This window comes from Pteropus medius, unplaced genomic scaffold (genome assembly GCF_902729225.1).
Source record: "Pteropus medius unplaced genomic scaffold, Ma_sr-lr_union100, whole genome shotgun sequence".
Classification (NCBI taxonomy): Eukaryota; Metazoa; Chordata; class Mammalia; order Chiroptera; family Pteropodidae; genus Pteropus; species Pteropus medius.
In genome coordinates this window covers 3,767,788-3,784,357 of record NW_024354886.1, presented here as the reverse complement: position 1 = coordinate 3,784,357, position 16,570 = coordinate 3,767,788, and the positions used below count along the sequence as shown (strand labels likewise).

General features: G+C 45.6%; 1 protein-coding gene across 3 annotated transcripts in view; it reads left to right on the top strand.

The window, feature by feature from the left end:
• PNPLA1 (patatin like domain 1, omega-hydroxyceramide transacylase) overlaps positions 1-16,570 on the top strand; it is a 43,519-nt gene that overhangs the window by 18,105 nt on the left and 8,844 nt on the right. For all 3 annotated transcript variants that reach the window (XM_039856121.1, XM_039856120.1, XM_039856118.1), the window contains exons 2-7: positions 2,119-2,351; positions 3,756-3,821; positions 5,045-5,254; positions 6,193-6,253; positions 12,682-13,260; positions 15,601-15,676. In XM_039856121.1, coding sequence (XP_039712055.1) covers positions 2,119-2,351; positions 3,756-3,821; positions 5,045-5,254; positions 6,193-6,253; positions 12,682-13,260; positions 15,601-15,676 — 1,225 coding nt within the window. The remainder of the gene's footprint in view (positions 1-2,118; positions 2,352-3,755; positions 3,822-5,044; positions 5,255-6,192; positions 6,254-12,681; positions 13,261-15,600; positions 15,677-16,570) is intronic.

The following is a 16,570-nucleotide window of genomic DNA, read 5'->3' as shown; positions in this document are numbered from 1 at the left end:
CAGCGAGAGCCTCCTGCTGGGTGTCCAGGAGTGTACGGGCAAGCTGAATCCAGTGCTTCTGGCTCCAAGGCCACCAACACTTTCGAGACCACTGCAAGTTGTTCATTAAAAATGCCAAAAATAGCATGTCCCCACCCTGGTTCGATTCCCCATCCTAACTGGTCTTGTGGACGAGAACTCAGGAACCCAACGCCTTGGTATGCAAATGCTCAGTTGTTTCATAACCTGCTGGTGGGTTGCCAGCTTCCTTCCCTTCCTTGAGGGAAAATGCTGTACAAGTTGGCACATGGTAAAGCTAACCTCACTAAAACCACAGGGCCTTCCCACCTTCCAGGAGCATCCTCCCCTCTAAGGGGGTGACAGCTAAGAAACTCTGTTGCTCAGATCAATCCTTACTACACATATGCAGTTGCGTTTCTGAGTGTTGGTGAGAAAAAGGCCATCACCATGGCAACCCAGGCTCACTCAGCCTCTGAGAAAGAAGGTGGGGTCGGAGTCAGAACAAACACTGCCTGGCTATCTCACCTTAAGCTAGACACTTAGCTTTTCTCTGCCTTAGTTTCTACATTCTGTAACATGATGCTGAAGCTCCTATACTACCCACCTCCAGAATTAATGAGGAATAATCTGTGAACTGTAAAACAGAAGAGGAGTAGAGCATCACTAGCTTTGGTTTGTCCTTAAATTGCTGTAACTTTGGACAAATCACTTAACTTCTCTGTGCCTCAGCTGCTCTATTTAGGAAAACAATGCCCACTGTGACAACTTCCCAGATACATTGTCAAGCTCCCATGAGAATCCAAGAATCTCAAAATTAGAAGGAATCCTAGCCCTTACTGTCCATCCAGGAATCTCTGATAAGCACTCTAACCGGGGCACTTGCCCTGCCTCTGCTTGATTACTTCTAGTGGCAGAGAGCTCATGATTGCACGGTTTCCCAAGTAGCCATTGCTGTGACAATGACTGTAAGAAAGTTCTCCTATATAGAATGTTTCACAATTAAATATTTGTTTTAGCAGTCCTTTTTAGAGCTATTTTCACTCCTGATTTTTCCAGAGAGCTCGCACAAGGTAGATATTAGCAGCAATAGGCAAGAAGCAGGTCCGGGTCCAGCTCCAGAAGCTTGTGGCTTAGTTTAGAGGAAGAAGTGTGGGTTCCAGGGTCACGCACTCTAGGTTAAAACCCCGCTTTGTCCACTTACTAGATGATTGACCTTGGAAAACTTATATTACCTCTCCAAGCCTCAGTTTCCTGATTAGTAAAGTTAGGACAGAGATATCTTCTTTATAGTATTCATGTGAGAATCAAGCATGATAGCACTTCTTACTAAGCCTACAATCCCAAACTTCCCCAGTGGAATTCTGGAGACTGGGGTGGAGGGTGGGTTAGTCCTTTCTCTGCCACCCTCTGCACAACACATCTGGCCCCCGAGCCCTATCTGGGACATGTGCCCTGGCTGCTCTCCTCTCAAAAGGAGGAAGAATGTTCATCCCCGCCTCCTGGGGCACCTGCCGCACAGCCTGGCACAGCTGTGTTCCACTTCCAGGGCCGTCTCCCTCTCAGGCCTGTACCAGGGGCCATAAAGGGAAGATAATGCAATGGTTTCAAGACGTAGTTCACCTGTCTCTGAAATTCATCTACTTCAAGGCCAACAGCCTCCCCCCAACTCCACCCTCATATTTAGCTGGCACTAAGCCAGTGTCCTAGGGTGTCACTTGGTGAAGGCTTCCAACAGTCAGTGTTTTGACGGCAATCTCATATAGGGCAGAAAGCCTCTAAGACCCCAAAAGAGTATAGTCTGATGGTGGCATGGTGACAGGAAGTTAGGGAAAGCTATTTGGGGGTAGGAAAGTGGTCCTTTGACCTCAATATGCACGGAGTCAGGAGGCCTGGGTCTAGTTCTGCCATTGATTAGCTGTGGGCTCTCTGGAGCCAGTGACTTAATTCCCCAGTGTTTTTCTTTCCTCGTGTGCAGAATGACAGGTGGATTCCTGAGTACTTTCCTGCTTCAGAATTCTAGGTTTTCCCATTTGTTGGATCAAGATGAGATGGAAAATCGCCGTTGATCTCTCTTGGCCACGGGCCGCTGACCGCTGCTCCTCTCTGCTTCCTCCACAGATGAATACCTCAGAGTTCTCAACGTGGGTGTGGCCGAGGTGAAGAAATCCTTCCTCGGGCCCTTGGCCCCCTCCTGCAAGATGGTGCGGATTATGAGGCAGTTTCTGTACCAGGTCCTGCCTGAGGACTCCTACAAGGCCGCCACGGGGAAGCTCCACGTGAGCCTCACCCGGTTGACGGATGGAGAGAGTGTCGTGGTTTCAGAGTACACATCCAAGGAAGAACTCATTGAGGCAAGGGGCAGGGACTGGGTGGGGGTGGAGGCTGGGGGCGGGAAAGGAGAGGTTGGGGGCGTGTCCTCCTTCTCTTGACTGAGCCCTGGGAAGGTCGACCTGCCTGCATCCCATCTATTTTTTTCTTCCCTCGTCCTCCCCTCCCTTCACCCTCCTGGCACCTCTCTGTCAGGCACACTGTTAGAGGAGGTGGACAGAGAGAAGTCCAAGACAAATAAGACTTGGTCACCGTTCTCAACACTTCAACACCCAGAGTCCCCAGAGGCTCAGCCCCTCCTTTTTCCTCTGCCCTGCCCAGGTGCTAATTCTGGAGCTTCTCAGAGTCCCGAGTGTTACCAACAGAGGTGCCATGTCTCCTTTAGGGCCTCCCAGCCTAGGTTACAGTGTGTCCCCCTTGAATTACTCCCAATCTGTGGGTACGACCCTCCCCATTGTCCTCCTCTTCCAGTGGCCCTTGATAAAAGGACTGAATTATCCCTAAATGAGTTATCACTTAGGAAAGTGCACTCTAACAGGGCACTGTTCTAACTAAGCTCATTAATATAAATTTTAGCCATGAATTATGATTGCTAGAGAGTGCTGTGGATATACCCAATTTTCTTTCTTGACAAGGGTTAAGCGGTATGACCCTCCATCCCATAATTTTATTCCTCTCCCCTACCCGGAATCCAAGGCCCTTGCTGCCCATCCTCGCGTCCTCACAGTGTGGCCTGACTATGATCCTGGGGGTGGAAGATGAATAGGCAGTGGCATGAATACCTACTCCGCCCACTTCACATTCTCCTAGGTTTATTAGCACCCAGCTCTTCAAGACTTTTGTCTCCTCAGCCTTCTTCCACCACCTCCCACTCCTACCCAAGCCAAACAGAGCAAAGCACATACAAAGTAGGCTTTTGTGCCTTTGCACCTGCTGTGGCCTCTGCCTGGAATGTTCTTATCTCCTTCTGGCTCCCCTTCACTTGCTTGACAAGACCAGTCACTCCTGCCAGGGAACTTGCTTCCCACCTGCCTGCCCTGCACCCCTCCCTCTGTTGGGTGCTCATCTGTTGGTGCTACAATGCCCATGCTCACCTCCATCATAGCACCTGTCGCCGCTGTACTATCACCCGTTTGCTTACTCCCCTCTGAGCACTCCCAAGGGTGGGCATCTCACTCTCCTTTAATGCCAGGGCCTGGCACGAGCCAGATACACATGAATCATTGTTGAATCCCAGCCTGACCAAGCTGGTTACCGAAAATCCAGCTAGTCAGGGCCAGGCCAAAGTGGAACTCGGGTGGAGGGCAGTGCCTTCACCTTGAATTTAAGGAAGGCCAGGCTGGCAGTGTCCCTGAGGCCTGCAGGTGAGCCCTTTCTACCCAACTCACCAGGGCCTCTAGCATCTCAGACCTGTTCTTCCCCCACAGGCCCTGTACTGCAGCTGCTTTGTCCCAGTGTACTGCGGCCTCATCCCTCCAACTTACCGTGGTGTGGTGAGTGCTTTGGCATGAGATGGGAGTGAGCCAGGATCCAAGGGTGCCTCGGGGCCCCTGTGACCCACATCTGGGAGAACAGAGGGGTGATCTTGGAATTCGGTGGGAAGACCAAGAATTAGAAAGGTTATTGCGTTTTTCTACCCAGAATTCCCAGCATAGATGGATTTCTGGGGTTTTAAGGTAAACTCCCCCAACTAGGATGGGCTTCTCTCTGGACACATCAATTCATTACTGAGACACAAGAGACTTGCCAGATTTTCCCGGACTTGACAGACAGTGTAGAATACAAATCCTGCAACACTAGAACTTTGAACGATGAGGACCTTTCAGGTCATCTAGGCTGGTGCCTCCCAAACTTCAATGTGCCCATGAATCACTTGGGGGTCCTGTAAAATAATGCGAATTCTGCTCCAGTAGGTCTCGGGTGGGGCCCGAGACTCTGCACCTCTAACTGGCTTCAGTTGGTGTGGGTGTTGCTGGTCCACGACCACACTCCGAGTAGGAAGGTCTAAACCACGCTCCCTCTTTACTTTATGTATAGAGAAGATGAGATCCAGAGATTAAGTTTCACCTAGTAGATGGAGCCCCTCTTGCATGTCAACCATGTACTTCTCAGGTAGCCCAGAAAGTTAGAGCCTCGGTATTTGTGGTCCTTTGTTCCCAGCTGAGGAAACAGAAGCTCCAGAGGGGACGGGACTTGAGGGTGAACATATGGTGGCTGCGGGTGAGGCCATGGTCAAGGGTGCTCTGGAGAATGAAAAGGGTTCCAGACCTCAACAGAGGGAGGCAGTTTGGACCCATGGCAGTCTGGAGAGGGGATATTTATGACCAGCTCAGACCCACCATGAGCACACTTCTTAAGAAATCATGATGTGTGGCTCCATTCTCCAGCTCTGCTCTCAGCATTTGAGTGGCTCCAGGAGGGGTAGCCTGGGAGGGGTAGCTGTGAGCATTTGCTCCTGATTTCTCCAATGTTCCCCTCCCCACAGAGCCCTGGGAGCCCCATCTCAGCACCAGTGAGATGTGCAGGGACAGAGCACTGGGCTGGAAGTGCAGAGACCACAATGGACTCATTGAGTGACCTTAGGCATAACACTTACCCACCAGAACCTAGACCTCAAGGCTTGTCCAGGGGAACCCATTTCCTTGGTGTACTCCCTGCCTGGGGGAGAAGACCTCTGACTCAAGATGAGCATTTTTCACTCTGCCTCACCCTACAGCGGTATATCGATGGGGGCTTCACGGGCATGCAGCCCTGCTCCTTCTGGACTGACTGCGTCACCATCTCCGCCTTCAGCGGGCAGCAGGACATTTGCCCCCGGGACTGCCCTGCCATCTTCCATGACTTCCGCATGTTCAACTGCTCCTTCCAATTCTCCCTGGAGAACATCACCAGGATGACTCATGCCCTATTCCCCCCAGACCTGATGGTGAGAGACAGAGGGATCTGGAGGGTTAGGCGGCCCGGGGGAGGGTGGCAAGGGCTAGAGGTGCAAGGGGGAAGCCAATGGGACCCAATGAGTTGCATCTGTGTCTCCTCCCCTCAAATCATCCCTTAAACTTTCTCCCACACCTGTGTCCTAGCCTTTTTGCTAATGAGCTATGTGACCTTGACCAAGTCTCCTAAGGGCTCCCAGCCTCAATTTTCTCCCCTATACAATGAGATAATATCAAAATCGCTGATAGGAATTTTAAACTGAACTCTTCCACTCTGACATGCAATGTTGGGTCAGCAAACTATGGCTCACGGGCTGTATCCAGCCCATGGCTTATTTCTGTACAACCTGTGAGCAAAGAATGGGCTTTCCATTTTTAAAGGGCTGTAAAAAAAAGAAAAAGAAGTGACAGAAACTATATGTGGTCTACAAACCTCAAAATATTTGCTATCTGTCCCTTTACAGAAAAGGTTTTGTGGGCAATATCTTGAGTGATCCTGCAGTATCTTCTGTAATAGATACTATTATAATCCCCATTTTATGGATGAAGAAACTGAGTCTGTGAGAGATTATAGCCATACAGCCAATAAGTGGCAGTACTGGGATTTGAACCCAGTCTCCAAATTCTGCTCTTCTTATGGTTCAAATACACCTCTCGTTCTACTATAAACATCTCACTCCTCCTGCCCAGGGGAAGCTGATGATCAGCTGTGAATGGTTTAACACATTAATGTGGCATCACTGTGGACATGTGATCAGGAGCTACTCCCCACTTCTTAGCAGATAGTGAAGGATGGGACGCTGGATAGGTACATTTTGAAGAGCTCATCAAATAAAACTCAAGAGTGGTGAAAGTAGCTGCTCTGGGTGAGGACCACAACTCTCACCGTTGCTTCAGCCTGAGTCATTTTCCTGGTGTGCCCGCCTTGCAGATCCTGCACGATTACTACTACCGAGGGTACGAAGATGCCGTTTCGTACTTGAGGCGGCTGAGTAAGTACCATGTGGAGCCCCAGGAAAAGGGAGGATTGGAGGGTGGGGCAAAGACAGGAAGTAGAAGGGCTGAATGGAGGAGCGTTCCCTCCAAATTTATGACCTGGAGATGCTCTTCACTCAGGAGAGCCAGAAATGGGTGCAGGACCTGACAGCCTGCATTGTCCAGGACAGGCCACTCTGGCCAGAAATAAGAATTTTCGTGCAAAGGGGGCTTTTAGGTTAACTGATGGGACAGTGTCTAGGACTCGTATACAAATATATTTCTGGATTTAATAACTATATTTAGGAAATACATAGCTCATACCTTCCATTTTCATGTCGTTTCATTCTCTTCCATATTTATACTCTTTCCAATAAAACTATCGTTAATATAGAACTAAATGTGACTAATTTACATTTGTATAAGACTTCAAATGACACATTGATCAACAAATGAGAGAGAAAGAGCCCTTGCCCTGTGTTGGTTTGGAAATTGTGGTCCCCACACCTGTGTATCCTCTGTGCATCAGTTGGTAGAAGAAAGATTCTAATGACATGTATTATATGCTCTAACTTGATGAAGGCCATGGAGGACATCTTTGTTAAAAGGAAAGAGAAAAAGCTTTTTCATATTTAGAGTTATGTTCTTTTCCATGGAATGTATTTCCAGAGAAGGAGATTCCTGAATCAAAGGGTATTTTATCTGTGTGATATTATGTTTTTTCTATATTGCTGTATGGCTTTATAATAGTCTTTTTTGGCAGTTTTATATTTCATCACAGTTGTACAGAAAACTTAGCTTGGTCATTCGCTTGAGTTTCTAAATGTTCACTATTATAAGTAATGCTATGGTGTTCTTGTGTATATAATTTTTTAAAAAATATTTTGGAGGTGAGGTTAGGGGTTGAATGAAGTTTTTCCCTTAGGATACATTCATTTTTTTTCCCCCCCTTCAAAATTGCTTCTTGCATTCCCAAGCTCCCCTTGTTCTAACTCTTTACTTTCTCCTGGGTCCTTTCACCCAACAAGGTGGGGATGTGGGTGGGGGTGGGGAATAGGAGAGCAGGATGGAGAGAATGTGAGCTCTGGAGGCAAGTAGCCTGGGCCAGGGCCCTCATCCCTCCAGCTGTATGAGCTCAGGGGAATCATTCCCCATCTCTGAGTCTTGATCTCTTAATCTATAAGAAGGATTTAGATCCTGGTTCCTGACCCCTACCTGTGTCCTTGCCAGACAATATAGTCCACTGCCCTCTCTGACCTCAGAAACAGGCCCCTCTTCTCACCTCTCTGCAAGACACACTAACCCTGACTCTCTTCTGACAACTTCCCCATCTTCCACATTTACACAGGTAACAGCTGTGAAAAGTGAGCCCCAGGTGTCCAAAAGGTGAAGGACCTGGGGAGTATCAGTGGAGGGTAGAGATGAGGCATCAGAATAGGAGGGGCTAGCTGGAGCCAAAGGTCCTTTCTTCCACCAGCTGGGGAGCCCATTCGGTCTTTCCTCAGTGACAGTGCAGGCTGGGGACTTGGGGCTTGGGGGATCCCCTGATTTGGGCTTTGGATCTTAGAGCAGATACCAGTTCCTTGCCCCAGGAGACCCCTCTGCACACCTCAAGCTGTAACACATGTTACAGCCTGGCCCCCTGGCTACCTGGCTACCTCCATACCTATCTCTCCCCTAGAAATTTTCCTTTCTTCTTTCTCTCAGGACAAGCCCTGGGGAGAGTTACAAAGTGAGTGGTTAAGCATCTCTAGTCTTCCCTATTTCTCAATAGACCCTTCTTCTACCCTTCTACCTCTTGGAGAAACCCAATGCCCTCTCACCCTCCCCTACCCTTCCACTCTTAGCCGACGTGGACATTTTCACAGGTATGAATGGTGGTCTCAAACCCAAGGGTGAAACTCTAATAGTAGGATTTAAGGCATCCATTCCTGATTTGGGGCAGTGTATGGAGGATAGCAGGTTTTCCCAATGGCCCTGAAATCACTCCAAGTAGAAACAGACACAATTCACAAGGGAGACAATGTCTTGTCTGGCTACCAGCTATTTGTACTCCTCCCAATTTGCCAGTGTGTACATGCTTTCTCAGTGCAGATTTGAGCTCCACCACCTAAATCCTTTTGGGTTTGGTTGGGCTGGATTTTTCTTCTGGCACCAGATGCAAGCAGGTGTTATTGACACATCCTAAGTAATTGTGGTTGGTGCCCACAGCGACACTCTTAATCCCCACCTGCCATCTGGGAACAGAAAATGGGAGTCCACTCCAGCCTCCCACCCAGCTGCTTTCTGGATATGGGTCAGCTCCGTCAGGAAGCCTAACTTACAAGGTGTCACCCGCAACAACTCAACTCCTGGCATCTTCTTTCTCCACCCTCCTAAGGATTTACATCCACCTAATTATTTCTGCTGCCAGCCAAGCCTTCCTCTCCATTCTTGGCTTCCCTTGGCAGCATCCTTCTGCCAAAGGGGAGGGTATGCTTGCTGGTGTGCTTGAAAATCCACATTCCCAACATAGACGTGTTGAGTATGGGTGTTAAGTGAGGTTGGAGCTCAGAGGACACCATGTCTGAAAATATCCATTCGACATCCAGGCATGTCCACCTGAACCCACCTTCCTTCCTTTCTCCTTCCCTCCCTCCTTCCCTGCCATTCTTCCTTCTCTCTCTCCCTTCCTCCTCACAATTTGATAAGTTTTCATACACACACACCTGAGAAACAACACCGCAATCAAGATAGTGAACAGTCCATCATGACCAAAGTTTCCAGTGACTCCTCCCATCTTCCCTCACCCGCCCCCAATCCCCAAGCAACTTCTGATTATATTTCTGTCATTATATATTAATTGTCTTTTCTGAAGTTTTCGATAAATGGAATCTTATAGTATGAACTCTTTTTTGTTTGCATATTTTCACTCAGCATAATTATTCTGAGATTCGTCCAAGTTATTCCATGATAAATACAGTTCATTCCTTTTTACATTCTTTCCACTGTATGAATATACCACAGTTTATTTATCCATTCACCTGTTAATGGACATTTAGGTTGTATCCACTTTGGGCTATTCTGAATAAAGCTTCTATGAACACTCATGCATGCATCTTTGTATGGACATATGCTTTCATTTCTCTTAGATAAGTACTAGGAGTTGAATGTTAGATCATATGGTACGTGTGTGTTATATATACAAATAAATAAAATTATATGTGATTATGTATAATTATATAATTACATTATATGTAATATATAATTTATACATGTAAAATTATGATAAAAACACAATATAAAATTTACTATCGTAACCATTTTTAAGTGTACAGTTCAGTAGTGTTAAGCATATTCACATTGTTGTGCAGCTAACCTCCAGAACTTTTTCATTTTGCAAACTGAAACTCTATACCCATTGGCTGGCAACTCCCCCTCCCCTTAGGCCCTGGCCACCACCATTCTACTTTAGACTACTTTAGATATCTCATATAAGTGGAGCATACCATATTTGTCTTTTTATGACAGGTTTGTTTCACTTATAATGTGCTCAAATTTCAAGTATATTGTAGCACCTGACAGGATTTCCTTCCTTTTTAAGGTTGAATGATATTACAACTCATTCTGGCACCCTCTTTCTCCTCCCTCCTGAGAATTCACATCCAGCTAATTGTTTCTGCTGCCAGCCAAGCCTCCCTCTCCACTCTCTGCCTCCCTTGGCAGCAGTGTATGTACCACATTTTCTCTTTCCATTCATTTCAATGGACATTTGGGTTGCTTCCACCTCTTGCGAATAATGCTACAATGAACATGAGTGTGCAAATATCTCTTCAAGATTCTATTTTCAATCCTTTTGGATATATGTGGACTAAGACATAGGCCCAGATGTATGTTTAATTTTTTAAGAAAGCGCCAAATTGTTTTCCAAAGTGCTTGAACCATTTTACATTCTCAACAGCAGTGTACAGGCATTCCAGTTTCCCCATATTATCACCAACACTTGGTATGGTAGGTCTTTTTAATTTTAGCCATTCTGTGTGTGGTTTAATTTGCATTTCCCTGATGACTAATGATGTTGAGCGTCTTTTCATTTCCCTGACGACCAATGATGTTGAGCGTCTTTTCATTTGTTTATTAGTTGCCTAGATATCTTCTTTGGTAAAGTATCTGTTCAACTCTTTTGCCCATTTCCCCCTAAATCTTTTAAAAGCTTTATATTTTAGAGTAGTTTTAGATTCACATCCAGGTTTACCTATTATCATGTCTCACATTTGTTAGATGTTATAGTTTGGTACATAGTTTGATGTAATGTTTATAATTAATGAACAAATATTGACAAATTATTATTAACTGAAGTCAATACTTTAATCGGATTTACTTCGTTTTTACCTAATGTCCAAGATTTCATCCAGGATACCACATCACATTAAGTTATGATGTCTCTTTAGGCTCCTCTTGCCAGTGGCAGTTTCTCAGACTCTCTTCGTTTTTAATAACCTTGGCAGGTTTTAGTACTGGCCTGATATTTTCTAATGTCCCTCATCTGGGATTTGTCCGATGTTTTCCTCATGATTAGACAGGGGTTATGAATCTGGAGGAGGAAGACCACAGAGGAAAAGTGCCATTCTCATCACATTATATCAGAATACATGCTATCTACATGACATATCACTGATGATGTTGACCTTGACCACCTGACTGCAATGGCGCTTGTCAGGTTTCTCCATGATAGAGTTACTCTTTCTCTCCTTCTCATGCTGTGCTTTTTGGAAGGATGTCATTGCAAAGCTTACACTGAAAAAGTGAGGAATTATTCTTCATTTCCTTCAGAGTAAGATGTCTACATAAATTATTTGGAATTCCACTACTTGGAAGATTTATCTCTTCTCCCCCTTTTATTTACTTATTCAATCATTTGTTTATATATAACAAATGGACACATGGATGCTTATTTCATACTTTGGGTTATTATTCAGTCTGACTTTATTTTGTTACTCAAATTGTTCCAGCTTTGGCCATTGGGAGCTCCTTCAGTTGGCTCTTTTGCACATTTAAAAAAATCGAATTGTTTGTTTTCTTGTTTAAAATCTTTTATATATTCTAGATAGATGCCCTTTGTCAGAAATATTACTTGTAAATATTTTCTACCCGTCCATGATTTTTCTTACCAGCAACTTTTAAATCTACACCAGTCTTGCCTACTTTAAGAAACTTCCCCTGGATCCTCTCTCTCTGCCTCCTGACTCTATCCTGGCCTCCCACTTCTCACTGCTTTTCCTCCCTAGGCAATCTCCTCCACAGCTACCATCGCAGCTTCAGTTGCTACCCATAGGGGGCGCCCAAACATATGTCTGTAACCCTCATCTCTTCTCTGAGACCCAAATCCACATATTCAACTGCCAACTTGTCATCTTTTCTCGGACATCTCCAAGGCCTCCTAAACTCAATATGTCCCCAAACAAGCTTATAACCTGAGCTCCCCACCCCAACCTTTCCCTCCTATCGTCGTAGTCTCGGCAAACGGCACCAGCATCCCTTCAATTGTGCAAGCCACCTACCTCCCCTCACTCCCTAATTGAGCCTTCACCAATTCTCATTCATTAACCTCCTAAATAGAATCTTCTACTTCTTTCTATCTCTTTCCAAGTGCAAACTTCAAATACCTCTCTGCAGCACCCCGACAGATTTCCCTGGGTCCCCTATGCCCTTGTCAGTGGCTTTCCACAGCAGCCACAGTGATCTTGTCAAAACCAGTCAAGTCAGCACGTCCTTGCCTATATGTCTTCATGGTCTCCATGAAAACCGGGGTCCTCAGTGCTGCCTATAAGCCCTGGCGTGATCTAGTCCCTTGGCCTCCTCGAACCCATCTTCCACTTCTGTGCCCCACCCCTGCTCCAGCCACACTACCTTTCAGGCCCTAAATGTCCTGGTGCTCCTTCGAACCTGTGGTCTTTGTGCATGCTGTTCCCTCTGTCTGAAATGTTCCTCTCTACCCCACCCCTACCATCCGCTGGACCACTTGCCCTTCAGATCTCAGTTTAAAAGTCACTCCCTCAGGGAAGCCTCTCAGTTAAGTCCTCCCTGCTTCCCTCTCTCTTAGGACCGTGTTCTTCTCTTGCTTAGCACTTGTCTTTGTTAAAACTTGAGATTATTTGGGTGGTCAGTGCCTGCCCTCACACTGGACTGTAAGCTGCAAGAGACCAGGGACCATCACGCCTGTTTTTGTCTCCTACACCTCCTCAGTGCCTGGTATAATGCCTGGCATGTATAGATGCTCAATAAATATCCACTGAATAAGCGAATTGATACATAACCTAATACTCAATATAAATCCAAGTAAGTACAGCAATACCATTGATGAGCACTAATTCTGTTTATGAAAATAATTTGAAAAACAATTTTTTGCAAATGTCATGCTGATGCCAGGCATTAGTAATGCCATCCATACTATTGTTTTTCCTAGACGCTGCTTACCTTAATTCTCCCTCCAAGAGAGTGATTTTCCCCCGGGTAGAAGTGTACTGCCAAATAGAACTCGCCCTTGGCAGTGAGTGCCCCGAACACAGTCAACCAAGCCTCCAAACAGAACAGGCCAGTCTGGAAGAATCCACACAACTTCATACACAATGGGCTCCCACAGGGGAAGGAAGCAGTGGCCATGGTCCACCTACGTCCCCACCTATGCAGACACCTGAATCTACATGTGGGTGGCCCGTGGAGTCACCTGTTTCACCACCTGTTTCTTCATTTGAGCAGTCACCTGCATTGCCACGGGCCTCATCACCATCACATTCTCCAACTGACTTGCCACATGTATCACTGCCAGCTGTGCACCGACGACCCAGCTCAACACCTGCGTCACCACAACAGCAGGTACAACCAACTGGATCACCACCCAGATCCCCGCCCTCCCAGTCACCTATGTCACCCAGGCCACCCCTGGAGCCTTCAGCTGTGGAGGCACATCAAACATTGCCCCGATGTTCTTCAGCATCACCTGCACAACCCGCTGTGGAGGAACTAGGCTCAGATCAGTCGCAAGGTATGGACCCCCTTAAGGCTTCTTAAGGCTTCTCCATGTTCGAAGCCCCCCGGCAAATGTGTCAAAATGGTGGCTGATGACCATTGGTTTAGAGAGCTGCATCGAAGAAGTTAGCAGTTAGCTCTAGCGGCTCGACCCGTTATGAGGACAGGATACCACAAAAGAACAGTTTGCTTGACATTTGTTCATTTCTTTAGTCCAGTGATTCTCAAAGTGTAGTCCCCAACCAGCAACAATAACATCACCTGAGAAGGTATTAGAAATGAGAATTCTCAGGCCCCACCACAGACCTGCTAAATCACAGGATCTGCGGGTGGGACCCAGCTGTTGTTTTTACAAGGCTGCCAAGTGATTGTTTTGTCTGCTCACATTTGAAAACTGCTGTTCTGGTAGATTTTTCTTGTGAAAGCCGTTGTGCCGGGGCAGTGCTACTCAAAGTGGTCTGTGGATCAGTGCCAGTCCCCTATTTGTTCCTAGTTCACATTGAAAAGAACACAGAAATTGAGAGGAAGCATTTAGAAATGTTTATAGCAAAAACATATTGCCATGGTATCCAAGAGTTTTCCTACTAATTCATTTGTACTATATTTCACAAAACTACTAGTCCATTATGGATCGTAAGTAAGATTTTTAAAAACTGGTTCTTTGCTGCAGACAGTTTGAGAAGCACAGTTGTAGGGGTCGCAAAGACAAACTGTTCTCAATTCCTCACTCTCAGGAAATCTACCCTCCAAAAGAAGGGATAACATGGATACCTACCTCAAAAATACAAGATGAATTATTAAGTACCATATAACTAACAAAAACATGTTGGGGTATTCACGGAGAATAAGATCACTTCTTTCTGGGGAAATAAGGAAGGTTTCCTCGGGGTGACAAGCGAGCTGAAATAGGCAGGATATTGACAGTCATGGTCTGTGCGATGGGATTGGATGGAGTAGAAAGCGCATTTCAGATTTTGTTTACTCTACGAGCTTAGGTGCAGAAGGGAAAGTGCAAGGTACATTCAGGATGAAGAGGGTGCGGGTGTGGCCACTGTAGATGGTCAAGGTGGTGGCAAAGGAAGAGGGCTCCAAATGATGAATGAAGCCAGGTTGTAGGGTCCTTATGGCCCATCAGCCACATTTCCATAGTTGTTATGGTAAACAGTGGCAAACAGAAAGATTAGCAAGCTTTCCTCCTTTTCAGATCTGTCCCAAGTCACGGATGACCCTTTCTCTGGAATAGGATTACTTTGATTCTTTTGATCACAATGAAACTAAAATATAAGAACATTAAGAGTCAGAAAATTGGTCAAAGTGTTTCATGTGCTCTCTTATTTCCTGTTAAATAAAGTACATTTATTTTTATGCTATCGCACCTTTGCCTAAAGGTAGCCATCTTCAGATGCCTGAGCAATCCTGGGCATGGAGTTGGCATTCCTCACTCATACTGGGAGTGGGTGAAGGGTAAAGATAGCCCAGTGGTTCCAAACTGGGGCAATTTCACCCCCAGGAGACATTTTGGGTTGTCACCTAGTAGATGACATCTAATGAGTAGAAGTCAAAGATATTGCTAAACATCCTACAATGTACAGGAGGGTCCTTATGACAAAGAATTATCTGCTCCTTAATGAGACTGAAAATCCTGTTATAGCCTCCAGCTGAGCCTCTACAGCAACATCCTAGGCCAGAGGTGAGAGGTGGGCAGAGAGGAACCTCCCCAGGGATTAGTGTTATCAGTCATTTATGAGGGCCATATTGTTGAGGGTGGGGTGTTGCAAAGAGTCCTAGCAAAATTCATAAACAAAAGAACTGCAACTAGATTTGGGATTAGCCACCAGGCCCCAAATGAAAGAACTTCGAGTAGAGGAATCTAAATATATTCTATATTATTTTTTACATGTATTACATAATTACATAATTAATCTACATATATTACATATCCCCACACTCTGAAAACATGGAAAGAGCTTACTTAAAAAGAATGATCATAAAATTATCAATACTTTCTATTCCAATAAAAAAAGAAAAAGGCATTATATAAAGCAAGTAATGGAAGATTCAAGCCCCTGTGGGGTATTTTTCTGAAACTTTCTCTAATATGACTGTTTTTTGTGAGGGAATTGTTGATAATATTCTATCAAAGATCAACAACTATCCTTCCACAGATGCCACTGCATTATTGTTAAATCCAACAATATAATTCTGGTCCCGAATATGAGAATTTGAAAATAAGACAGTTTTTTACTCCTTCTAAACACTCTTGCTTACTTCCTATTGTTATATATCAAAAATGACTAAGTACCCCTCCCCCACCTCATCTCACTCATGTCTCCTATATTTTTACTTTTGGCTATAGTTCCTCTTACCTCTTCAAATCCAAAAACTGTGCCGCTAGTTAATGTGAAGGAAACCACCAGCAAGCCTTATGCCATGTAAGTTTCTCCTTAATTGAGATCACATACTTTCCTTTAATGGGGAGGGATGGGGTGGGGGGACGGAGAGGGGGAGCCAAGTGACATTTCCATCTCTTTAGCTGCCCTAGGAACACTGGGATGCTTTTTTAGTTTGTGTGTTACAGTTCGCCCCTTTACATTTCACAAGCCACGCCTCCCTCTTCTCTCTCCTTCAGTGGAGGCAATGTGTGGGAAATCAGCCTATTCATGCTGACAATGTCATTCTCTTCAGCTGCCTGCTATGCACACTGGGGAATGCACCTTCTCTGAGTGCAGTGAGAACATGCCACCCCCTAGTATCTTACTCTCTGGTGATGTCTCAGTTCAAGAGAGTTAGCAGGCATGCTGCATTCTAGCCTTAGGTAGCCACTGCACAGTATGAATTGAGGAACTCTACCAAAAGCTTCCCTTAATCTAAATTATTTTCTATCAGCATGATAAAGAAGCTAATATTTCTATGCTGTGGGATGTCCCCAGAAAATCTTTCTTATAATACACATCAATTGTCAAGGTTATGTAACGTGTACTCCATTATTATCTTTGCAGTCATTAAGAGAGGACCCAGAGATCTCTATATTTTTAAGCTCCCTGGGAACCACATTACCCAGACTCCCTTACTGGCTGGATGCTGGTTGGATTAGCCAGTGGAAGGCACCAGCAGGAGATCAGAGGGTGGGTCAAGAGTGTTTCTGCCCACCAACGTCATCCCTTCCTGCCTTGGGGCAGCTCCGGCAGTGACTGGGTTCCTCTGTGATATTGGGAGAGCAGAGCCTGAGGCACTCTTACTTTTGATGTTCCCACTCCATATCATATCATGTCATATCACATCATATTATGTCAAGTATATTAAAATATACCTGCTTCTTCCATTAA